The sequence below is a fragment of the Euprymna scolopes genome, chromosome 36, assembly GCF_053919585.1.
Source record: "Euprymna scolopes isolate OS-2025 chromosome 36, ASM5391958v1, whole genome shotgun sequence".
Classification (NCBI taxonomy): domain Eukaryota; kingdom Metazoa; phylum Mollusca; class Cephalopoda; order Sepiida; family Sepiolidae; genus Euprymna; species Euprymna scolopes.
Window position 1 is genome coordinate 81,965,495 of NC_136517.1, and position 27,500 is coordinate 81,992,994.

Genomic DNA, 27,500 nt, shown 5'->3' on the forward strand with positions numbered 1-27,500 from the left:
CTAATGTAATTCTCTATCTATATAAGAGCCAGGTACGTCCAAGGATGGAGTACTGTTGCCACATCTGGGCAGGAGCTGCTAGAAAGGATTATCCTGCCTTGATAGAGTTCAAAATAGACTTCGTAGCCTTTTGAGGGATGTCAATTTTCTCTTCGCTGCAACCTCTTTCTCACAGAAGAGATGTTGCGAGTTTGTCTCTGCTTTATCGTTATTTTTATGGCAGGTGTTCGGCTGAACCTTATTATATGGTCCCCCTTCGCCAAACTTTCACAAGAAACACCTGTCTAGCAGAAAACGCTATCACTAGTTTCCCCCACTCTTTATCTATGCCTAAACCTAAGCGTAGACCCCGTGAGCAAAGCTTCTTTCTTAGAATTGCACGCCTATGGAATTGTCTTCCGTTTTTCTGCTTTCCAGCTGACTACAATATGGTTGTCTTCAAGTCTAACGTAAACAAGTTTTTGATGAGCCATTCCATATAAGTTAACAAATTTACCGAATCTCCATTACTAACGATTACTATATTGTCCAATTTCTACTGTACACTCTTTAACCCTTATCTTCGAGTGGCTTCTTGGCCTTGATAAGTGGCGATGGCCATGTAAAAAAAAAAAATAGATTTTATATAATTCTGCATTCACTGACCCATATTTCCGTGATGTTGTATTCGTTTCTATTAATTTTCTCTCAAGGCAAACTATTATGGCGACTTTAACATAAACCTGCTACATTCATCTTGATGGCTTCAATTTTTTCTTTTTTACTGAATAAAATTTTGTGCGTGATTAAAACTTTTTTTTTCCCCCCCCAAATTTATCAATTGTTGTCTGCCGAGATTTTGATTGGCTAAACTCACGGTGTGTTTGCTATTGATTTTTCATTGCCTGAACATTTTTTTATTCCATCAGTGCTTGGCATATTTCGGCAGTTTACATCAGATGCTGGACTATGCCGATCAGAAAATTGGCACTTCTGCATGTCTTCAAATATTTATTCATGGTTTTTGGTTTAGTGTTCTGTAGAAAAAAATTGTTTTTGTTTTCGGCTTTGCAGAACATGATTGAGTTCTGCAAATGGAAAGGAACAAAAAACAAAACAATATCAATACTTGGTATATTTTAGGTTAGGAAGCCAGTATCTTCATACAGCCTAATCTGGAAGCATCAGTGACTGTTAATATCATCTCAGTTAACAGTAGCAACTGAACAGATATAACACTTTGATCTTAGTATTGTTAAAGTATACATTCGGTATTTACCACTTTCTCACTGTCAGGAGATGTGACACAAGATTGGGAAGTGGGATGTGACACAAGATTGGGAAATGGGCCAGCACCCCTAAAGAAGGAACACTCTGGCTCTGCAAAAATAAGCCTGAGTAGTCCTGTTGACATTTCCCGGCGAGGGTGCTACAGACAACAAGCGATAAACTTGTTTCACCTGAAAGCCAGGAGACAACACCTGGGAGGGTGGACCTTCTAGGGCTATCCAGAATATTTGCCATAGTCTGGCAGTTAAAAGGCAACCAAAATTGACCAATTTTTGTCATACTGATTATCAAGGTTGGAACATCAACTGGCAGATTACGAGAGGCAACAGTTTGTGGCTATTCTGACGTATACGTTTCAAAAGAGGACGTTTTGCTGGTCTCTTACATCGTTCAACGATTTCTTTTGAATGGTGTTGATTGCCTCCCCAACATTTGTGAGTTGAGCACTCTGGTAAAGGTTTAATGTAGCGGGGGGGGGATTTTTTGAGTGTATATCTCATTACGTGTGTCTCGTATATAAGTGTGTGCGCATCCGTGATCATCTGTCTATGTATGTGTATGTATTTGGCCATGGTTATAATGCCTTATCATCTAAGTTCGTACATGTGTGCATATATGTATAACCAAACTTTGACATATATATATATATATATATTTACCTCTTGGCTTTGTTGCTTGTAGCTGCAAAAGGAAACTGCATGCACAAAATAACCAGTCAGACTGCCCCTCCCCATCCATTCAAAACATAAAATTGACCATTAATGATGTTTATGGCAGCTGCTCTAAGTCACGGAGACTTACTTTAATTAATTAATGCTTGGTTTATTCTTCTAGGTCTTGGCCATTCCATATCTTTCTTTTGTTGATTGAAGTTTTGGGTCTAAAGACTCTTTTTTTTGCGTTTCTTTTTCTGACACATTTTGTGCCAATTTTGACGTATCAGTTCCGTTCAAAATTGGAAACCTGACTGACTTGCATGCGAGAGAAAAGATATCTTTCTCTCTTTCTTTCATGCTCTCCCTCTTTTTCTTTCTTTCTTTCCACATTCTCTTTCACATGTACCCGAATGACCTATTTCAGGTGCTATCGTTGACCCCGGCTACAGAGTTTGACATACAAACATTTTTTGTACTAACCAACCTTCACAGAAAAATCACAATTTTCAACATGTTGACATAACCCGGGATAGATTACATATCAAAGGGAAATTGGCGACAGCTATTAGCAATAATGCATAGCTGTTTATAAAAGAATAAGGCACGTTATACAGCTGATAATGCACATATAAGCATAAAGATTTTCCTTCCTTTTATAGCTTGTTTTTTTTAATGAGAATTGTAAAAACTAAAACCCAGGAGGCATCCAAAGCGCTACTAAAAACAGCAAATATAATTAACGATGCCTCCAAAGCACTACTGAAACTAAGTTTCTCCCATTCCTCCTTTCTTTGTATAGAAATGGTAATAGGTAAGAAATGATGTATTAAATCCAGAGTTAACGTCTTTCAATAAAAAAAACAAAAATGCTGACTCATTTCCTGGGCTGTATTAATATATAATATTAAAAATAGTGTTTAATTCTTGATAACATTAAATGGTATAAATAGCTATTTGACCCCCTCAAAAATAATTCTTATTTTTTCAATTTTAGATATTATTATTCTGAGGTTATGCTGGATAAAAAAAAATACCAACTATGTAGGAGTTTGTTGTATATTTTTTAAGTTTTAGCTAAGCATACAAACAAACAGATTTTTATAACAGATGAAACTAACTAAATTTCCGGTTGTAAAATACGCTTAAATACGATATTTTAATTTATGCAGATTTCATATTTATTATTGCAGATTCAATTCTCTATCGATTATCATATTGTACTCAATATATATATAGTAGTGATTTCAAAAGTAATAAAAAATATGATTTGGATGCAATCAGCTAGAATCGAAACCAAAACATATAGCACTCCGGCCTTAGTCGTTACTGTTTGAACTATCCTCAGATGGATAAAAATATAGTTAAAAATTAATCAACTTTAACGTATAAATGTATATATTTGAACATGCGTACAAATAATACATTTAACCGACTTACACCTGCCAAGTTCCAACTTTTTTCAATCTTCACTCCTTAGCAGCTATTTTTGCCAGCTAAACCCCATAAAAGAACGTTCCACAAAAAAATCCAATCATTTAACCCGCCTCGCACTGCTCTGCAACCTTGTGTCTTGGAAGAGATGCACTTTGAAAAAAATGGAAACACACTGATATAATTTTATACATTATATTGTGGAAATCAACCAATAGACAGACAGAGCCTCTTAAAGAAATGCATGGTCGCGCTTGAAAACCATTTCCCAATCAGAGCAGATGTTTGAGAGGAATTGGCTTCAAACAGAATTTAACTTGATTTTTAATTTCCTTTTTTATTGTTGAATGATCTTGTGCGAATTTTATGGTGTGACTTAGAGCAGCTGCCATAACCATCATTAGTGGTCATTTTTATGTTTCGAATGGATGGGGAGGAGGCGGTCAGACGGTCTGATTGCCAAAATTATTGATTATTTGAGATACATGATTCATATGAAGACTATATATATATATATATATATATATATATATATATATATATATATATATATAATCAATTCAGGCAATAGGAATGAAAAGTTTACAAGACAAAGGCAAGTGTAAACTTAAATCTAATATAAATATCAATATTTGTATAGTAATCTCAACCAGATAAAAAAGCTCAACACAAGCACAATAGGAAATAGAGCTTGTCATAAGGAAAAGATATCAAGACTGTAAATTAAAAATTGACAAGAAAATTTATTGTACGGCAAAAAAAAATTTTATTAAGAAATCCTTAATCTGCAGAGTTTCAAAGAATGCTATTCTTCTCTTCGGAAGAAAGAAATTTACCAAATTACTATTATAGCTAAATCGGATTATTTTCACTCTGCACCTACCTCGCTTGTATGTCGGTATTGAAATTCTGACTGTTTCTTTTAATAAAAACTTTCCTTCCCTTTTTGGATTTACCATCAAGTTTTCAATGCATTCTGGACTTCCTATATTCGGTTTGTTTTGAAAAACCGATATAAATATATCACAATTTTTTACATTTTATGACTATCATAAAATGTTGTTTCATCTGATAACATAACCAGCAACAGCTATACTAATAATTTGCTAATGTTTTTCTTTCTTCTGAAGAGAAGAATAGCGTTCCTTGAAATTCTGCGGATTAAAGATATCTTAATAAAAATTATTTTGGAGTATTCTGCCGAACCATAAATTTCTTTGTAAATTTTTAACTTACAGTCTTGATTTCTTTTCCCTATATATATATATATATATATATATATATATATATAGTCATCCACATACAGTACTGTTTCGCTGTTTCACAGCTCATCAATGCGGCTAGACAAGCAACTACCTTAAGCCAGGATCGAAACTCGATCGCCCAAACGACAGTCAAAGCTTCTAACCCTTGCGCTATATGGCTGCTGCTATGCAGACAGTGAATTAACAATGTTTTGACATTGTCCAAATACCTAAGCTCAATTTGTTTACACAAAGAGCATCGCTTCATACGCTAATGGTAATTTGTATATCACTTCCCAAGAGAAAGACAGTAAGTTATGAAAATATATATAGCAATTAAGTTACACAGAATTTTTCCACGTTTAATCCTCATAGTAAATAATCAGTTGTATTTATTATCTTATTTATCAGTTGTATTAAAAAAAAAAAAGAAATACACAACAAATCACTACAAAGTTATATAAAAAAAAAATTGTCCCCCTTCTTCTCTGACTTTTAAAAAGATCGGAAATATTGCTGCTTTGCTTCTTACATTCCAGAGGGAAATACTGAGACAACTTGACATGTACTTCTTTGATTTTATGGCAGATATTTATTAAGTTAGGACGAATAGTAAGTTGTCTGGAGTTACTTCTCTTGATCATATTTTCATTTACTTCCCTTTGACCGGCCACATTCACTCGTCTGTATTAATAAAACTAAGATCTCGTGTTTCTGTGTATTCATGTTTTTCGCTTATGTGTGACTAACTGGACGCCCGGTCATACAATACGCTTAATTATGATAATTTATGCAGAGTGCATATGTATTATCTATCTATGTATCTATGAAAGTGAAAATGTCTGTGTGTTTGTCTGTGTACGTTTTCCTACCAGATAACTCTGTCGATTTTCGGTCTACATACTCGAAGTTTGACATTGGGGTCAAAGTTCAATGATTTGATCTTTGAAAACTCTACCAAACTCCTCTGCCAATTTTGGGCCTAAACACTTGAAATTTTAGATGTAGGTTACTTAGATATGGATCAAACTTTTTAATTTGATTTGAGCCCAAAACAAATATTAAAGGGTCAAAATTGGGATCAAAGTTAAAAATATTTGACCTCTGTGGTCTCTACCAAATTACTCGGCTAATTTTTTGGTCTAAACATTTTAAATTTTACATAAAGTGTATTCAGAGATAGGGCAAGCGTTTTAATCGGTTTTTAGCCGAAAATTTGGTCAAAGTTCAAAAGATTTGACCTTTGTGGTCTCTAGGAAACTATTCAGCCAATTTTGGGTCTAAACATTTGAAATTTTACATAAAGGGTATTCAGACATGCAGCAAGCTTTTTAATCAGTTTTGGGGCAAAAATTTGGCTGCCAAGAGGTCAAAGTTGGAAGAGTTTACATTTGCAGACTCTACCAAACTCCTCTCCGCCAGTTTTGGGTCTAAATACTTGAAATTTTAGATGTAGGTTATCTGGACATGAGTCAAACTTTTTAGTATATATATATACATATGCACATAAAATTATGAACAGTACATAAGGCCTGAGCAAAGCCGGACTGAACTGCTAGTCAAAATATTAAAATAATTTGATCTTTAAAATCCATGAAACAATGTGGTGTTTATTTTAAAGAAGCAACAACACAGGACTTATCTTCTTTAATAATATATATTGAAACTATACAAAAAAATTAAAAAAATACTTCAACAATTAATAATGCCACTGCGCCCAGTATTATTCAAATATTTATGTGGACTTTCCAGACATTTCAACCGTTTTTTCCATGCATCAAATAGTTGGCAATTATCATCTGGATTGATGCAGAGTTTGTTTTTGTTTTTTAATTTCAACCCTGTCAGACTTTCCCAAAGAAGTCTGGTGTGATTAATCCTCTAACAAGGATGGGCACAGAATGTCACCAGGGGAAAAAAAAAGTAGAGATGAGAGGGAGATGGTGTGTGCGCGGGACAGGAAGTTGCTTTTGATAAATAATAAGATGAGGCAACATAAGCATTCTTTTAGAATATTTATAAATTTTACAGAAAAATATATCTCTATTTCAACTTATATATAAAACACACTTTGTGTGTGTATGTCTGTTTGTGAGTTCGTTTACTTAGGACTCCAAAACGGCTCGGCCGATTTTTTTAAAATTTCACATAAATGTACTTTATGTGACTGGGAGTGTCTTTAGATAGTTTTTTTTTTTTTATCAGAACGCCTCCGATAATCAAAAAAATCCAATCAAAGAAGGAACCGTTCGATTTTGACCAAAGTTAACACTTTTATACAGCCTAACATCACAAGTACATTTGAGAAGTTTTATCATCGCACAAGCAGAAATGTCTGGCGTATAAAATCAACTGTAGGTTTTTTGATAAGAGAGAAATGAAATGAAACTGCGACACTAGCCCTGAAGTGGATTTGATTGGCTTCCTTCAAAGGAGGAAGTTTCATGGGAGTATGAAATTCACAAGCGGTTCTCAGTCGCATGTATCTCCCTGTAAGGAGAGATGACGATGTTTGTTTTTTTCAACTCTTGCAGGGAGGTGTTGAGGTCCCCCTATATACAGTGCCTGAAATTCCCAAATTGGTCATCCATTTTAGTAATGACCAGACTCAATGTTGCTTAACTTCGATGGTCCAGTGAGAAACAGTGTGTCATCATGATTATGTTGTATATATTGGTAAGACAAGGGCACGTTCGAAATGAATGTTTCTGTTTAAGCACAATTGAATCATGATACTTGATTTTTGCATTTTAAACTAATTCAAGCCATTATACAGGGTGGAACGATAAAAGTGTCGCCTTAAATAAAACAGCACTACAGCTTTATTTTAAAACTTTTATTAAAGAAATCAATTCAGGTAACTTGATTATGTAGCAGAGCTGACATCTATTCAATGTAGCCGCCTTCAGCCTCAATCACCACTTTGATACGGCTCCGAAACTGGGAGCATGCTTTTTTCACAAGCGCCGGCAGGAGCTTGGCGAATACTCAGCAGATGGTGACGATCAGGCTGGCTTTGGTATTGTGGGAGGTTATGTTGGTGATTTTCTCGACAATGTCCAAACAATGTAGTCTAACAGATTCAGGTTGGGGAAGGAGGGGGCCAGTAAGAGATGGCTACAAAGTCATAGCACTCCTGAAGTCAAGCCTGGGTCTCTTTGAACTTATGGGTTGGCACCGAGTCCTTCTGCCACACCCAGGATCTGCCAGTGGCCACCTGATTGCACCAGGAGATCACTACACTCTTCAGATACACTTTGGTGCTGACTTTCAAGCCGACTTCGAAGATGTGAGGTGCATGATGTGGCTCTCACTTGAAATCACACCAAAGACCATAACCGTGGGCAAAAACTTTTTCATCATCCTGGGCGCATCCCTGTTATTCGTGACAATTCAGCAATGCATTTTGAGGGTGCTGGCAATGGTCCTGTTGTCATAACTTAGATTGATAGAGAACATGAGTTGCACAGCGGCGCATCTCCAATCTCGCTCATTGAACATTGTGTCACTTTCAAACATAATAGAAGGCTCTAATTGCTCTTGGGATTTGTACACAACTGGCCAACTAGTAGATATTCTGCAACAAAAAAAGGAAACCAGTTTTCATCAAACGGAAATGGAATCATGTCGTCTTTTCTATGGCGACAATTTTATTGCTCCACCTTGTATAAAAATAATTATATGATATTAACAGTAGGTTCTGTACACTGTAATGTAGATGAAAATTGTATTGTAGACTAAGTCACTGCGAGTAGGCATGTGAATTTTCTACCCAGTTAACTGCGGTGGATCCTTGAATCAGGCAATCAATCAATTTGATCAAAAAGTGCTGATTTCACTGATTTCGATGACAAAAGTATTGGAAGTGTGACACATTCATTTATCCTCATTTAATCCTTTGCAATGTCGGGTTTCCCTGCTAAATACTAAAGTAGTATGAAATGTAAAATATTCGTTGATCCTCGTATTCTAAAGATGTTATGTTTAAAGGGAGATAACTCCTTTTGTACTTTTAAATTATCTCCTTTGCGAAAAGACATTAAATAAGTATTATATACAGTAGTACCCCCCGGATATGGCGACCCTAGAATGTAGATTCCATGGCCAACGCTTCTTTCTTAGAACTGCACGCCTGTGGAACTGTCTTCCGTTTGCCTGCTTTCCAGCTGACTACAATATGGTTGTCTTCAAGTCCAACGTAAACAAATTCTTGATGAGCCATCCCCTTAAGTAATCCAATTCTGCCTACTATTTTTTTTGTGCTGGCACGGGTACTCGTTGCTATTTTCATTTTTTAGGGGGGTTTGAAACATTATTTTAGGGCTCTGTTGATCAATAGCCTTACCATAAAACCTCTCCACATCCGGGCAACACCGAATACCTCCACTAGTATATATAATAAATACGAAATGTGCATTAATCAAAATATCATATTTAAGCGTATTTTATGATCAGGCAACACGGGGCAGTTTGCTAGTCTATTATATAAATCTCAAACGTCGGTTTGTGTGTTTGTATGTCCACTGAAAACTTTTGTCAGCTGTATCTGACCGGGTCGAAACCAGTACCATCTGAAAGAGCGATGCCTCAGACGCATAATATATGAAAATTAGAAAAAAGATTAATTAATTGGACCATTTCTTGCTAGGGCGGTCACTTTTTGCATTGTGATTTTCGCAAGTCACACATGCATAGCAAACTGAAAATGTTTCAAAATATTATTTTGCAGCGTCATGACATCATAAGTCGTCATGGCCGTGATAGCTAGCATGTTAGCTTTTTCCCTTCTTTTCCTCTTTCGCACAAGTACTTTTTTTTTCGGTCACACAAGCACTTGCTGCTGTTTTGATTGAAAGAAAAGTTGTCTTGATTTATTTATTTTTATTTTTTTAGGAGGTAGGATTCTCTTCATATTCCTTCTGCCGAAATATCTGGTGGGGAAGTTGTTCTTCGTTTGGGGAGGGGTATCGATGAAAGTGCTCAATATCCTTAGTATAGCAGCTGTGTCTTAACCGAACTTCATGTCCACCTGGGCAACGCCAGGTATCCATGCTAGTCTATTATATAAAGCGCAAATATTTGTATGCTTGTGTGTCCACTAAAACTTGTCATCTGCATCGAAGCGGAACAAATGTGGAACCATTAGAAAGAGCGATCTCTCTGACATATAATATCGAAAACTTTGAAAAAAATTGTCAATTATTTCGTGTAAAAATGTTGTTTTGTTTGAAGAGGGGAGGTCAGGTAAAACTCTTGGATTCAACGCTGTTTGTAAATTGCGCTTGCGAGAACAGTCAATTTATTGTTTTGTTTTATAATGCTAAATTTGCAGCGTGATAATAATAATGCTGCTCTGGTTGTCTCCCCATGGGCTTGCCAGGTCACTATATATATAGTTATTCATAGATAAACTGTTTCGCTGTATCACAGCTCTTCAGTGTGGCTAGACGAGCAACTATCTCAAGCCAGGTTTGATACTCGACCACCTAGGCGACAATCGACGATCCTGTTACGCTATTTGGCTGCTACTGGGTATGTGAATTAACAATGTTCAAACGCCTAAGCTCCATTTGTTTACACAAAGAGCATCACTTAATATGCTAATGGCAGTTTTTTTTATCACTTCCCAATATGCTCAACCCAAGATAGGGAGCAAGAATACTGTTGGGAAGCTGGTCTTGATGAAGAAGATCATATTCTGTTTATTGAAGACAAATAGGATGAATGGATGGTTACAAATATTATTTCAAATAATATTTGAATGAAAGTATAAATTCTTTAAATATTATTCTTTTTTTTATCATCAAAATCAACAGTGTCTTTTCGAATGACCTCACCCTGAAACATGTGACATGCCTTGCGTATGTCGTCTCATACCAATTGTGTCTGTTTAATTTATTTTTCAGCACAAACCAATTAAAAGGCATTTTCGCCTTCAACTAAAATGTTGGAAGTTAGACTATTGGAACAAAGACTGTTGGACATTTATAGTTGAAACTTGGTGGACAAAACAGGCATACACTGAAGCATTATTCTCCCAGGTATGGTTGAATTGCAAGAAAGGCGTGTGTAAATTAAGATTTTAAAAAATATATATATATATATATATATATATATATATATATATATATATATATATATACTAGCAGGCAGCCTGGCGTGGCCTGGTCATAAAATACACGCAAATATGATATTTAATTTATGCAGATTTCATATTTATTATTATTAGAGCCAATCCTCCATTTATTGTTATATTGTACCTAATATAGTAAAAAAAAAAAAATGGAAAGAAACTTACACGTGTGCATGTGAGTATTATGTTTTTTCTAAGCAGTTCACTTCTTCTAAGTAAAAAAAATATATACTTGAACTGAAATCGAAACCAAAACCCAAAGACAGTGAGTCAAGTACGATAACCATTAGGCCAGCTTGTCACGATCTTTGAAAAACATTTTCAAACTTACTTATTCTTATCATAAGGAAGCTGCCATGTGAACGATTCGTGTATGCGCAGTCGGGAAACGGTTGCCAGATAAAAATCCGATGACCCTCCCTCCAAATACCAATTTTTCAATTTTGACCCCTTAGTAGCCCTTTTTTCCGGATGAAAACCGATTAAAAAGTTTTCCATGTATGAATATCCTATATACCAAATTTCAAGCTTGTAGATCAAAAATTTGTTAAGTATATAGATTGAGGGTTTTCCTAACACACACATACACACATTTTCACTTTTATGGATATAATAGAATATATATATTTTATGGAAATCGCTCCAGACAGAGCATAAAACCACTTGATGTTATTATGTTATTGTTAGCCTGGGTACCCGGCGTTGCCAGGGTATTTGGAGGTGTGAGTTGAGCAAAAAAAAAAAAAAAAAGTGGTAGTAGGCAGGCAGGCTCGAATTCGTACTGCGAAGGAGGATAGGATGTGAAAAAAAAATATGTGACGTCTTTGCTGTTGCGCCCATCACCAAACCAGAAGTGACAAAGGTTTAAATTAAGGCTGGTTAATCGAAAAGAGGGGATGACTTTCAAAAATATCGGCGAAAAAGCGGCCCGTCCGTGTAGAAAATTGCCCAGTTGAGGGTGAAGGAATTAATGTTTTTAGCCAATCTTTCAATATTTGTCATCCGAAGGGTTGAGCTTCAAAACAATACTGACTCGTGAAAATCCGTCGCCTCTGTCGAAAGTTTTAGGCAGACATACAAACATGCATACATTTAAAAAGACAGGTGAGGTTTATATTATTGACTAGCAGGGGTACCCGGCATTGCCCGGGTGTTTGAGGGGTGTAAAAGAAAAGAAAGAAAAAAAGTTCTGGTATGCAGATAGGCTCAAACCTGAACTCTTGAGATCAATAGGCTGATAACTTACCGCCACGCTACACGGGCAGAAAACTGAGAATGGGGGAAATTAAACGATTAAAAAATTAAACGATTAAAAATTTAAACGATTAAACAATTAAACGATTAAACAATTAAAAAGTTAAACGATTAAAAAGTTAAGTGATTAAAAAATTGAACGATTAAAAAGTTTAATGACAGGTGCGTGAATTTAATGAGGTCAAACATCACGCCATAGGGAAATTAAACGCACTGAACTTTGGCTGCAAGCCAGTTTCTGCATATGTTTTTTGTTTACCCACTAAGATGTTGCAGAAAATCAGCTCCCCATAAAAAGAGGAGTATTCAAATGAATAGTAATGTCTGATATGACGGGTTTTCGCCGCATTGATTCATTGCTTTTTGGACGTTCCGAGCATGAGTACTAGGGAGGCTCATTTTGCTATGGGTTCAGTTTCGCTTATATACGGAAAAGCCAGATAAACATGCGGAGACTAAGAAATACTGCGAAAATAGTGTGTAAAAGCCGCCCAAATAAAAGAGACATACCACCCCCTTTCGTAAATCGTAGATATTTTAATCTAGGTAGCATATAAAAGGTTCTAAGAAAGAGTAACCGCTCCCTCTAAAAGCCTTTGCTAGACATACACAAAAATGCACACACACACACACACTAACACACATTTTGCCTTTTATATATAAAGAAGACTAATGTCTTTTGGAATGGCCTCACCCTGAAATGTGCGACACGCCTTGCGTTAGTCTAATTTCATACCAAGTTTGAGTTCTGACAATGACAAGCATGCCAGCATAAAGCGAATTTATTTGCATTGATCGTGAGGCGATATAGCAACAACTTAGCGAACATGTCTCATTTATTATTCATCGAAAGACGAACGTGTTCTGCAGACTCTTTTACCCGAATGAATCCCAACAAAGAAAATATTTGAATATTAAACTGTTTCATCCACCCAAATGAGTTCATCTCAAGCGTCTTTGCCCAACGACGTGACCCCTAATGAAGGACATAGAATGCAAATAGGTTTGACTAAAGCAGTTATATGATTGTAGCAGCTACATATTCTAATTTTGTTATGTACTAGTAGGATCCGGTTCCCGGCATTGCCTGGGATGGAATCTAAAAGAATGATTTAACTACGAATAAATGTCTTTTTCTTTTTTTTTTTCTTTTTTTTTTTTACACAGGCATCACCACATTATCAAGGCCATGAGGCCACTCGAGGATAAGGGTTAAAGAGTGTACAGTAGAAATTGGAAAATATAGTAATCATTAGTAATGAAAATTCGGTAAAACGGAAGACAATTCCACAGGCGTGCAGTTCTAAGAAAGAAGCTTTGTTCATGGAATCTAGGTTAAGGTTTAGGCACAGATAAAGAGTGGGGGGAATTATTGATAGTGTTTTCAGCTAGACGAGTGTTTCTTGTGAAAGTTTGACAAGGGGGGACCATAGACTGAAGCTCAGTCGAACACTTTCCATGAAAATAACGATAGATCAGAGTCAAGCTTTGGATTTTGGAGTGTGGGATCACTATGTGTATGAATTTAGGGGAGGGAAGGGGTAAAAAACAGTTTGGTTTATAATGTGTGACAGTGTTTAGTGAAGTGGGTTAATAGTTGTTATTGTCACTTTTATTTCGTTAAATATGAGAATTTTTCACCAATGGTCGTTTTGTTTTTTGTCAAGTGGTTGCTGAAGATGTGCCCCTCTCCTCCCAAATAAAAATGGATAAATAAATAAACTGTAAAATAATGACAAATTTTAGAGGCGGCGAACTTTAAATTGAAATAAATTACAGAAAGACATTTCTATTATACAAATATGTGGTTTATTCCAAAGATTAACTTTAGCATTTATAATTTAAACTAGCAGGGACACCCGACGTTGCTCGGAATTGAATGATGATTGATAAATGTTTCATCTTCCCATATTTTTATTGTCATCAAAATCGATGAAATCACCCATTTTTCAATCAGATCGATTGATTGCCTGTTACAGTTGGGACTCCATCATGGTGCACTGAGAAAAAGCTTCACATGCTTCCCCACAGTGACTTGGTCCAAAATACATTGTAGTCTATGTTGCACTGTAGAGAACCTACTGTTGATTTTAAAAAATTATTTTTATACATAACAGTATGAATTAAAGTTTAAAATGCAAAAGTCAAGTATTATGGGTCAACTGTGCTCTAAATAGAAACATTAATTTCATATCAAAGAACCTACTTTTGATTTTATATGCTGAGCCTTTCTGCATGTGTGGTAATAAAGCTTTTCAAATGCACTTGTGATGTTAGGCTGTATACGGTGTTAACTTTGGTCAAAATCGCCTGTTTCTTCTTTCATTGGATTTTTTTGATTACCAATTATAGATACTTATCGAAGACATTCCCATACAGAACCCATCTAACAACACCGCCAGATACATAAAGTACATTTGTGCGAAATGTCATAAAAATCAGCCCAGCTGTTTTGGAGTCCATAAAAAATGAACTCACACACACACACACACACACACACACACACACACAGAAAGTTCTTTTTATATAATAGTAAAGATAAAATTTCAGATATATGGCTCTCGTGGCTCCTGCATACATGGCGTAACTTGGAGGTCCGATCTTTACAACTCTAGCATTAAATTAGGCTGTATTTGCACAGTAACGCACGAAATGTTTTCCAAGTGGTCTATTGTGTCTGATTTATCATCATAGACGTGAGACTTTACATATCTCCAGAGAAAATAATCTAATAGGGTTAAATCGCATGAACAAGGTGGCCAGTTGACAGGTCCAATTCGTGAAATTATTTGTTCATTTCTAACTGATAATAGACACATTAGAACAGGGTTTTCCAAAGTGGACTCCATGGAGTCCTGGAGCTCCCTGAGTGAGGTTGAGAGGCTCCAGAAGCCTCTCAACCTCACCTTAAAGAGGATCAAATGCTCAAAGACTCAACCTTATATAATTATTATTCACAGCCAAACAACGTCGCAGCTACAAGAGTCATAACAGCCAAGAAGCTGGAAGTCCAAGACTCAAGTTTCGCTCTCATTTCCTACTTGTGAGACATCGGCTTGGGGTTATTAGCTGGTTGGATGACCACGTCCCTTGTCGAGATGAAGTAGATCCACTCCACAGTCGGATTTTGCAGTGGTTGCTTGATCTATGTTAGTTAATAAGCAACCAAACAATCATTCATCCTCCTGGATAAACTATTGCAGAAGCAGAGATGCCTTAAATCGTAGGAAGATTGGCTGGCCAAAGAAAACTTGGAAATAAGTTGTTAGCATATTCTTTTCCTTGTTTTGATTCTCAGGTATATATCCATCGATATCTTATGTGTTTTTATGCAGAGTGATCCTCAGTTGATTGTGTCTGACTGTGTCGGATACATACTTGAGAGTAAAAACAATGAAAGGAATATGCTGTTGTCCTAGCCTTAGTTATTATACCAGAGTGGAATGTAGAACCAATTGACTCATTGAACCGGCAGAAGTGGAGTGAGCTTAAATAATATTAGAAAATGTCTGACCACTGAATAAGAGAATAGTGATTTTAAATTAATAGAAGTACATTGTATCCAGGTGTGCTTATACAGGTATAAAACAAAGACTGTTGGATATTCATGACTGAAACTTGGTGGACAAGGCAGATACAGACTGAAGTTTTCTTGTACCAAAAATGATTGAAATTCAGAAAGGATTCTAAATTTTATTAATGATTCTGTGGGTGGTATTTTTTGGAAATTCAGAATAATTTCTCTTTTTTTTTTTTTTTGAGAACAGAACAGACCATCATCATATTGCGTGAATCCAAATATTCTATTGTTGGCATTGGTTTCCCTGATATTTTTCTAGTCAGAATTCTTTCTAAAAAGAGCATTGGGTACTTATGGGAGGGACCACGTGAAGGTTGCCAATGTCCTAAGTGAAAGTGATTTTTGTGGAATGAACTGGATTCGAACTTGGAACACCTATGTTGTCAGTCTGTGTTTTTAACCACTAGAATACCGTCAGCTCCCAACAGAACAGATAATACACTTTGATCCTAGATCAAATTTGTTATCTTCATTCCTTTTTCTTCCAAAAATGACTCGATTCAGCATCAAATAACCAAAAAGGGTTGATATGCCATAAAACAAAATAACCAAACCAAACACCAGGAATGAATAATTAAAGATATTAATAACTTGTCCAAAATGACCGGATTCAACATTAACTGACCCCAAAAAGGGTTGATATATTTTAAAACAAAACAACAAAACCAAGCACCATATGTCGCGTTATGGGAGGGGGGGTTATACGATCATGTATATGCGCTACCAAATAAACGTATGTGTGTATCTACTTGAACCGTACGTGTGTTGAATGTGTATGTGACATTAAATAAATGTCTGTTGTGTCCTCATCATAACAGATCATATGTATGTAACTATGTGCATTGTGTTTGTTGTGTAACAGACTGTTATCTTCAGATTCTTAATGTCTATTTTAGCAGCCTGTGATTCATCTAGGTGTAGGTACGTGCGTGTCAGAACATAATAAACGTAGCATATATACATGACGACATACCTGTTTCTGCTATTTACTTCTGGGAGATTCGCCAACCGTCCTCGGAGGGAGCTGGAATCTGTTTAAAGGAACACTTCAAGACAGGACCCAAGACGATGTGAAACCTCCTCTCCCTCATGGGGAGACCTGTGAGATTTTATGTATTTTATTCACTTCCAGATATTCGTCATAGCTGAAGGGAATGATTGACTTTGGCTAGGGAGTTCTTCTGCCTCCATTCTGAAACCTCCTCTCCCTCATGGGGGAGACGCGTTTTTAGCCCACCTGTCATCCTCGGTGTCTCCAATCCAACTGCCAACTATGCTTACGCAAACTGGAACACGTTATATGTGACACATCATGTCTGGATCATCCAATGCAAACTTGACCAGTCACAGAAGTTAGACAACCGGTCAAAACATGGCAATTCAAATCCTTGTTGTCCTCTCATCGCTAGATAGATTGATAGATACACAGATAATTAGATAAACAGAAAAGGACAAATAAACAGACAATTTATTGCTTCTGTCCGGCTATTCTCTAACACATAAACAAATCATTGAGGATATTAAGAACTGGAAACATAAAATCTTTTGCAAAAATGACTGCATTCTCAAAAAAGGTTGATATACCGTAAAACAACCAAACTAAACACGATGAATAAATATTTGAAGATATAAAGAATACGAAGCATAAAATCTTTTCCCAAAATGATTCAGCATTAAATAACCTAGAAAGGGTTGATGTGCCGCAAAACCTCCAGGCTTTCTTTTCTATTTTTGTTTCTTTCTTTCTTCAATTACCCACAAAATGGCCACAGGTTTTTACATTATTACCTCATTTCTATGAGCATCATCGAGCTCGTCTTTCCTCTCATATCTCAAATTGTTTGCTTTCCCAGTCTCTTTAATGAATCATCCATCATTTAGATTCGTAAACCTTTCAGCAAGAAAATAGAGGCTCATTTTATTCTCCTTTGTGGCGGCCATTTTTGCTATCCCATCATGCTTTATCAGCAAACTCACAGCTTTTCAATATGGCTGACAACTTCAAAGTTCTAATGCTACTAAATGTATACACCGTTCTACCTAACACATTGTCTGCTTTACAGATATTTTCTCTTAATTTGTTTAATGTCTCTCGTTTTTATTCATTTGTGTTTTTTATTCTCTAACGCAGTAAGCGATCCTATATTAGTTGAAAGATAGATTTTTTATGTTATTCCACACCCTACACCCTCAAGAAAAAAACAAAAATAAAGAAAAATGTTTATAATGTACGTACCCGTGATGGAAAGGAAATAACGTATGCCAAAAATCACGTAAATTGATCAAGTAGCTTTAGTTTCATAAAGAAAATCATGTTTAAGTGATTAATGGGAAACCGTAAGCATTACGACGATGTACAAGACTCATTTTAAACTGTTTCTTATTAGCTCTTTTAAGAGGGAGTAAACAAGTGATGAATTAAAATTTTTCCGATGCCCCCCCTCTCTCCCAATGTTAAGAATGGCTTTCAAAAATCTTGAAAGTTTGAAGTTGAATTATTTGGAATTATCTCCGTTTTCCGTCAAATTATTTGCAAAATGGCGTTGATTGTTGATGGTCGTTTAGCTATAAAATTTGTTTTCTTTTTTAAAATAAAACGACCTAAGTATTTTTTTTAATCATTTTCGCCGCAAACAATATATATTGCCACTTAAAACATAAGGGGCTACTATTTGGGATCGTTTCTAACAGGGACTGTGGAGAGTTGAGCAGCAAGATGTCTGTTCACATTACATTTAAACTTTTGAAGATTATTACTATCAGGAAAACAGGAAACGGGGAAGAATCCCTCTATATAGCAGTTTGAGAGAAGAAAGTATTAGAGTAAGGCCTTCCGGCATCTAATGACCTCAACAGTGAAGGGGTGGAATTTTGCTGTATATCAGGTTAGTCAAGACGATGTACACTGAGGGGGCACGAGTTCATCAGAGCACCTTTCATTAAAGTATTTGTAAAATAAACACAGAGATGTGATATTGCAGTGATGGGACAGAGGTTGGAACTTGGCCAACAGTGCGGGATCTATTAGATTCGAAATTCTTTTTTGGATCCTGTCCAAGAAAGAACCCAGATGTGACATGCATGGGCGAATTATGGCTTTGTAAGGATATAAGATATTCTCTAGTGTGAGTAATTTTCTAGTATGGTAGAGGGAACCCACCTTCTTTGCAGCAGCCTTTTCAATGTCCTCAATGTATTTGTTCCAATCATTTTGCTTGTGAAGGTTGTTATTAATCCTGGCTATCGGTGGTTGAGAAGGTTACTAGTAATTGTTAAAAGAAAAGAATCTTAGTATTAGTAGTATCAAATGTTGCCAATGTATTATATATATATATATATATATATATATATATATAGGGTTTCCCATATATATATATGTATTACATAGAAAAATGTGAACATGAAAAGTAATATGGTTAACTTTAACATAGAAAAGTAAAGGACTAGTTGTTAAAACTGGAAAAGAAAAGGACAAGATATTCTAGTAAAAAATATAATAAATTTATAACTAAAAATATTGCAGCATTAAGAATTGATTATATAATGTTATAAATTGAATAAAAAAATTATCACATTACTTTTCATGCTCGCATTTTTCTATGTAATCCATGATTTTTCCAGGCTTCCAATAATTCACTCGTTCTTTGTTTAATTTCAGTCTTATTTTTGCTCCCATAAACACATATGTAATAACAATGTACGGCACTCGTCTGCTTTCAATAAAATACCCGCAATTATCTTCTTTTTCATGCTTTCATTCTTGCACGAGTTGTTTCTCTTTTCGCAACAGTAGTCGCTGAAGCTATGGAAACTAGTTATAAAAAGTGTCGCTCACGGCCTTACATATTTTAAACATGATATTTTAATTTATGCAGATTGCGTATGTATTATTATAGAATCAATCCTCTATTGAATATTATATGTTACGAGTAATAATTTGTCTGTCGCAAAAAAAATATATATATATATATATATATATATATATAAAATAAATAAATAAATAAAATGTAAAATAAAATAAAAATAATGATAATGTCGTTCATCAAATTCCATCTGTGTTTGTTTACAATATTACGTCAGCTGATATTTGGGCTTGACGAGGAATTATGATATAAATGTGGGAGTACCTTAGGGGTCTATCCTTTTTTTTTTTTTTTACACAGTGATCACCACTTATCCAGGCCCGGAAGCCACTCAGAGATAAGGGTTATTGCAAGTACATTACGTTAGTGTGGAGATTTGATGAAGTGTTTACTTAAGGGGGCCTTTCATTAGGAATTTGTTAACGTTGGACTTGAACACATCTAAGTTGTAGTCTGGTGGGAAGCAGGCAGACGGAACAGAGTTCCATAGGCGTGCAGTTCTAAGAAAGAAGCTTTGTTCACAGAATCCACATTTTGATTTAGGCACAGATATAGAGTGGGGGAAATTTTTCACAGTGGATTCAGCTAGACGGGTGTTTTTCGTGAAAGATTGGCGAGGGGGGACCAGAGATTGGAGTTCAGACGAGCACCTGCCATAGAAATAACGATAAAACAAGGATAGGCTCGCAACGTCTCTTCTGTGGGAGAGAGGTAGCAGTGTAGAGAAAAGGGCATCCCCCCACTAAGCCACGACCTTTATTATCCCTAATATTCATAAATGACCTCCCTGATAAAATTGTCTCTGAGGTGGGTATATTTGCTGATGACGCTACTCTCTATAACAGACACGACAGGGAAACAAATGAACGCATGTCTAAGGAAATGGCAGAAAACACAAGAGAAAGACCTCCAATCTGTAGTGGAATAGGAACAAAAATGGATGGTCACATTCAATGCTGCCAAGACTAAGCTTGTTTCCTTTAATAATTACAAGAAACCTTCGCAACCACCAATAGCAATGGCTAACAATAAATTACATGAAAATACTTTGTTTAAACTCCTTGTCTTAACGTTCACAACGAACATGAGTTGGAACAGATACATTGAGAGCATTGCTAAGGCCACTGTGAAGAAGGTGGGCTCTCTGTACCCTGCTAGAAAGCTACTTACACCTGAAAGTATCCTGCACCTCTATAAGGCCACCATTCGCCCATATATGGAGTATTGTTGTCACATTTGGGCTGGTGCATCTGCTACTAGTCTCTCACTCCTGGACATGGTTCAAAAGAGTCGCCAACCTGATAGGTTCTGAATTATCATCTAAGCTTCAACCTCTGTCCCATCGACGAAATGTTGCATCCCTCTGCCTGTTTTACAAGTATTTTAATGATGAACAAACTACAAGCACTTGTACCCTCTCGACATAAATACCACCGACAAACTCAACAAGCAGCAAGATCCCACCCCTTCATATTAGAGATCCCTAGATGCAAGAAAGCCTTCTACTCCAATAGTTTCTTCCCCAGAACTGCTAGACTTTGGAAATCCCTTCCGGGATTCTGCTTTCCCAACTGTACTGACATGCAGAAGTTCAAATGTAATGTGAACAGACATCTTGCTGGCCATCTCCCTACATAGTATCCCTGCAACTTATGTCCCCAATAGTAGCCCCCTACATCAAAGTGGCACTGTACCTTGTTTGGGGTGAACATGGAATAAAAAAAAATAGCAAGGTGCATGGTGAGACTACAGGAAATGGTAATGGTAGTAAAATCAATGTAGCTATTAGCTTTTTTTATTTTCTAAAGCACTTTCAACGTTCTGACAGTTTTCATCTCTGCTGTTTAGGGGAGAATTGTTCGATTATTAACTAAAACCAACTTATTTTAGTAAAAGTTAAAAATGGGAAAAAGTTATAGTCTATTGATTTCGAACGAGTGCTTTATGCCAAATTGATGACTGAATATAATTAAATCTGTGCTCACTTTTTGATTACGTACTAATCCCTATGATTAAAATTGTAAGTTTACCTCCTCACAAAACAGTGTCGACATAATCTAGCAGCACATAAAATAGTTGAGGAGGGTCAAGGAATATAGAAACACCAACCAGACCGTCACTGAATAAGGCTCATTGCCACCCAGATGCTAATGAAAGCCATTGATTGCTGCTAATTAGAAATCAATAATAAACGATTATTGCGATAACGAAAATAAATTTGCCAAGAATATTAAAAGAAGTACGGAGGGCTGGAAATATAAGGAGACTTGTTGTCACTCAGTATCCATAGAACAGTACAGGTTGTTCTCTAAAATCTTTGCGAGTAAATATCAATAAAGCTATAGTTTCAACCTAGACTGGCACCACACTGAATAGTCGAAAAATGTCTACAAGCATGAGAATACAGAAGAGAGACAAAAGTTAACTGGATGAGTGCAAATAAGATTGAAGTCTTTGGAAGTTTACTACCACACGAATATTTAGAAAATGTGTAATTAATTCCTAACTCGAATGAATACCATAATACTTAGTCCGCTGCACCTTATCACAACAAAACTCCATATAAAATTTATGCCAGATTGGTCTAGTAGTTTTGGAGAATGGACAGACACACAGACTAAGAGAAATATGATATAGGTGTGTCGTAAATCAGAGGAAGGCAGTTATGTTTTTGTAAATGTTAGTAAATTGAGTTAGAGTTTACAAGGTGCATGGTGAGGCGGCAGGATAGAGTAGTGGTGTGTCGTAAATCAGAGGAAGGCAGTTATGTTTTTGTAAATGTTAGTAAATTGAGTTAGAGTTTACAAGGTGCATGGTGAGGCGGCAGGATAGAGTAGTGGTTATAATGTTACATGATAAGGGCTGTTCCCTTTTCATGTAAGTAAAAAAATAGGGAATTAGTTAAATGTAAATATGAAATAGGATAGTCAAAGATTCGAACTTGCGAAGCTAGACTTGGAATTGAGAATTCCAATCATAAGTTAAAATAAACACAGGATGTTATTATAAATGGAATGTCCAGTAAATTGTTGATTCTGTTAAAATATTTAATAAATACAAATTTGGCTGGAAACTATTCACATTCTTAGAAAGAATGAATAATAAAATATGGGTTACAGAATTAGACAAGTAGGTTAAATTCCTTTGTAAAACAACAAAGAAAATGGGAAATTTCCTGGTCGTCAGAAATGGTTTCAAAAACGTGCAAATCGCGCATGTTGATAACACGTGAGTTATTGTCACGTTGACCAGACATACATGTGATTTCTCGATATAGGAAAGAGTTCGAAGTTAGTTAGGGGGAGTTAGATCAGTCAGATCAGAGAAGCAGAGAGGTTCAGACCGTTCTCGGTTAGAGTCAAGGCTTCCTCTGGAAGCGAGAGGGTTTTAGAGATAACCATGTAACAACTTTTAATCCCTGAAATACAAAATCATGTCCGACCGATCGAAAAAGAAATAAACGTATCATCATGTGTTTTTATAACTGCAGTCTTTCTGTGTTCATCATTACAACGAGAAAGGTAATGTGTTTATATTATATGTACAACTGTCAAACGTAAATGTCAAACGCACTCTCGGTCTATCTATCAAGATATTCAAAAATCTCTTCTAGTTGAATTACAGGCTAGGCTCTCTTGTAGTAGTATATATCTGTCTGTCTCGTTATATATAAGAACTCTCTCTCTCTCTCTCTCTCTCTCTCTTTGTGTATCCTGTGTCTCTTTATATATACCCTGTTTATGTCTCCAATATGCTATCTCCACAAACATGAACATCCTAAGACAATATGAACACTCACAATGAATATCTCTATATAAATAAAATGAACTCATTTTTTCCTGTCTGATTTTGACATTAATAGGATTAAAAATCAAGATATTTCATGCAAATATAATATGCACAATATCTGAGGTGTGTTATAGGCTTATTATTTCTCAAACTCCTCGATAATCTTAGATTTCTATACTTTTTCTGCTGAGAAGTCACGGCCAAAATCGGTTAAGATCAATGGAAGTGGTAAAATATTTTCTCTCTAATAAATTCCTCCTCCCCCTGCCACCACTTAACACCGTTTGGGGATCGTTCACAAGTAACAGTTGAGAAGAGAACACCGGTTTGGCTTCGTAGTTCTTTCATGTGAAGTTATTTAAAATCACTAAACTAAGCTGCAGTGCTCTGTGGCATAGTGGTTAGCGTGCTGGACAATTCACATTATATTTTCACGTTCGCGCCGACCTACCGTAGTCGTTTTTTTTTTGTTTTTTTTCCTAAACAACTGGAATGGACTTTTCTTGGTGGCCGAACTGTTAACGTTGCAGATGTTTTTTTTTTTTTGTTGTTTTTTTTCACACTTTATTTTCCTACTTTTACTCATGACTCCGGGTTTGATCCTTCCTACTTACCTACCATAACATTTTTTAAAACTCCCCCCCCATCCGTCCCGGAAACAAACACTCGGGCAACGCCGGGTACCCCCGCTAGTATATAATATGAGCATCTCATAACACTCAACAACATGAACACTACTCAGTCTGTCTCTATCACTCTAAGACTCTCACTAACATGAACAACAACAAATATATAAGTCATCATCTAAATAAGCACATATTTGGTATCTCTAAAATAAAACCGATACGTAATAATAAAACCAATGTAGCTATTAGCTTCTTTATTTTTTTTTAATTTTCTTATAAACCTTAAACATTCTTACAGTTTTTTCTTTATCTCCATTTTAGGGTGACTGGTGGAGAATTGTTCGATCGCATTGTCGAAAAAGGCAGCTATACAGAAAGAGATGCAAGCACATTGATAAAACAAGTGTTGGAAGGAGTCGAATACATGCACGATCGGGGAGTCGTGCATAGAGATCTGAAGGTAAAGTATCTTAACCGTCATCACCACCACCACCACCACCATATATATATACCGCTTCCCATGTGGGGGTACCAAATTGGTTAAAAGGGAAAATTATTCCCAACTCGCATTTAGGTAAAAATGCACTTTCGTAAATAATTGAATTCATTCAAAACATATCGCTAAAACCAAAACAAAAAACAACATATATAAATATGTATGAATAAAAAACAACATATATAAATATGTATGAATAAAAAACAACATATATAAATATGTATGAATAAAAAACAAAAAACAACATATTTAAATATGTATGAATAAAAAATCAATACGAAGAATATATGAATATTTATATCTTTTCTGTATTTATTTCCTGTGTGTTGACGTGTAGGAATACAAAAAGTCTTTTGGAAAAAAACAAGAATGTTTCCTTCAAAAGCACATAATTTTCGACCGATCCTTCGATCTTCCTCAGTGTGAATGATAGAAAACATGAGTATATATATATATATATATATATATATATATATATATATATATATATATATATATATATATATATACACACATACATATATATATATATATATATATATATATATATATATATATATATTTAGTAGAAATGGTAATTAATCAAAACTGAAGTGCTCAATACTGTTGTAGAGCAAATATGCGTTTTATTTTTTATTACCGTATCTTTCTGTTAAGTTACATTATTGTTTAAGCTACCTGGCCGTTTTATTTTTTAGCCGTCTGTAGATTCCTCAGACTTTTACAGAAACCCTGTTCTGTAAAGGTCTGAGGAAGCTACAGACGGCCAAAAAAACGGCCGGGTAACTGAAACAATAATGTAACTTAACAGAAAGATACGGTAATAAAAAATAAAACGTGTATATATATATATATATATATATATATATATATATATATATATATATAAATTTGCACTTCGACCCGATGTTGCCCGGGTGTTTGGAGGTGTATGCTGAGCAAAAAAAAAAAGAAAAAAAACGGTAATTTTTTTAACTTTGACCCCTATTATGCCCCCTTAATATTTATTAACAGCGAAATTACTGGCCGAAACCCAATCACATCGATTTTCCCAAATCTCAGTACCCTGTATATCAAATTTTGAGTCTGTAGACTAAAAATTGACAGAGTTATTTCGTAGAGAAATGCACACACACACACACACACACACACACACACGTTCATTTTTATAGATATATATTTTTATATATTCATATTCATTTTTATAGATATATAGATATATTTATAGTAATCAGACTCCAAATATTGATCTAAAAAAAAAATGTATATGATGCAACAAGTGATTATTAATTGATTGATAAGTGGTTTCAGATATATGAGCCAAATGGTTTGTTAGAATGAATGTAAAAATCAATGTTATAGTTATAGTAAGATATATCTATTGTAAATCTATTAAGATAAACTATATATTTTTTTAATATGGATACTCATTAAATTAACGTCTATAAATTCATTTCGGAATTATTAGTTAAATTTAAAAAAAAAAATAATAAATAAATAAAAAATAACATTTAATTAAAGTACATAGGAGAGGGGGTTTAAAGTATAAGGAAAACCTAGGTTGGATATGGTCTTATAATTTTTAGGTCTAAACAATATTTATTAATCTTAACTTGGATTAGAATTAGTTTTAACTTAAATATACATTTATTTAATTATGATTAAAATAACATGTTATTAGAGGAAGAAACTCTACTTATTAGAGAATTAGGATATATACAATGATAACAAAAATTATGCTTAAATAAGGAACAAGTTCGTAAAATGTTTATTAAAACTAGATTGTCGTATGTAGAATTGAGTAAAGTTTGTGAAATGTAAAAATTAAAAATATTAATTTCAATCTATCTATATATCTATAAAAGTGTGTGTGTGTCTGTCTGTCTATGTACATTTCCCTACGCCAATAACTCTGTCAATTTAAAGTCTACAGACTCGAAATTTAATATATAGGATAGTGAGATTTGGGAAAATCTTTGTAATCCGTTTTCGGCCAGAAATTTCGCTGTTTAGGGGTCAAAGTTCAACGATTGGACCTTTGAGAACTCTACCAAACTCTTCCGCCAATTTTGGATCTAAATACTTGAAATTTTAGATATAGCTTTCTTGGACATGGATCTAACTTAATAACTTGATTTGATCCCAAAACAATAAATGTTAAGGGGTCATAATAGGGGTCAATGTTAAAAAGAATTTGACCTCTGTGGTCTCTACAAAATTACTCAGACAATTTCTGGTCTAAACATTTAACATTTTACATAAAGTATGTATTCAGAGATAGGGTAAGCTTTTTAATCAGTTTGGGTCGAAAATTTGAGCTACCAATATATAAATATATGTATGTATGTTTGCATGTCTTTCAGCAGAGGCGACGGATTTTTACAAGATCAGTATCGTTTTGAATCTTGATCCTTCAGACGACAAATACCAAAAAATTGGCTAAAAACATTAATTTTTCACCCTCAACTGGGCACCTTTCTACAGGGAGGGGTCGCTTTTTTAGCCGATATTTTCGAAAATCATTCCCTTTTTTTCGATTGTCTAGCCTTAATTTAAACCTATGTCATTTCCGGTTTGGGGGTGGTCATAACAGCAAAGACGTCAGGTTTTTTTCCTGTTCTTTTCTTCCTTCACGGTACGGGTTCGAGCCTGCCTTCCTACTACCATTTTTTTTTTTTTTGCTCAACATACACCGCCAAACACCCGGGCAACGCCAGGCTGAAATGCTAGTATAAATAATAATGATGGTGCTGGTATTGATAATACTATGAATAAATATATAAATAAATAAAGTAAATGGAAGAAACTAATTAATTTACAATTCAACATTAGCAGATATGAAGTATAACTTAATAACTTATGATTATCGATTGAAATAAGCTGTAATACTAACATTTTGTATTGGAAAAATTAGTGAATTAATTTATAATATAAATCGATTTAATTTTTTTAAAATAATTTTAAGTGAAAGACATTAAAACTATATTAAAATTATTAGTTGAATATGGGTGTCTATGCGTTGTGAAAATAAACAAATTAATAAATATAAGTAAAGTTAATTTCGTTAGATTTGTTCCAAAGGAGGTAACTCTGCCTCACTTTATTAGGTAAATTTAATTATTGATGATTACGATACAAAGGAGTTTTCAGATTATTTTT

The 27,500-nt window shown here is 35.0% G+C and overlaps 1 protein-coding gene across 1 annotated transcript in view; it reads left to right on the forward strand.

Annotated features, from left to right (window-relative positions):
- Positions 1-27,500, forward strand: part of LOC145260630 (calcium/calmodulin-dependent protein kinase type 1-like) — a 275,431-nt gene that overhangs the window by 149,249 nt on the left and 98,682 nt on the right. Inside the window, exon 4 of the mRNA XM_080118951.1 lies at positions 24,167-24,305. Within this exon, the coding sequence (XP_079975077.1) occupies positions 24,167-24,305 (139 nt within the window). The remainder of the gene's footprint in view (positions 1-24,166; positions 24,306-27,500) is intronic.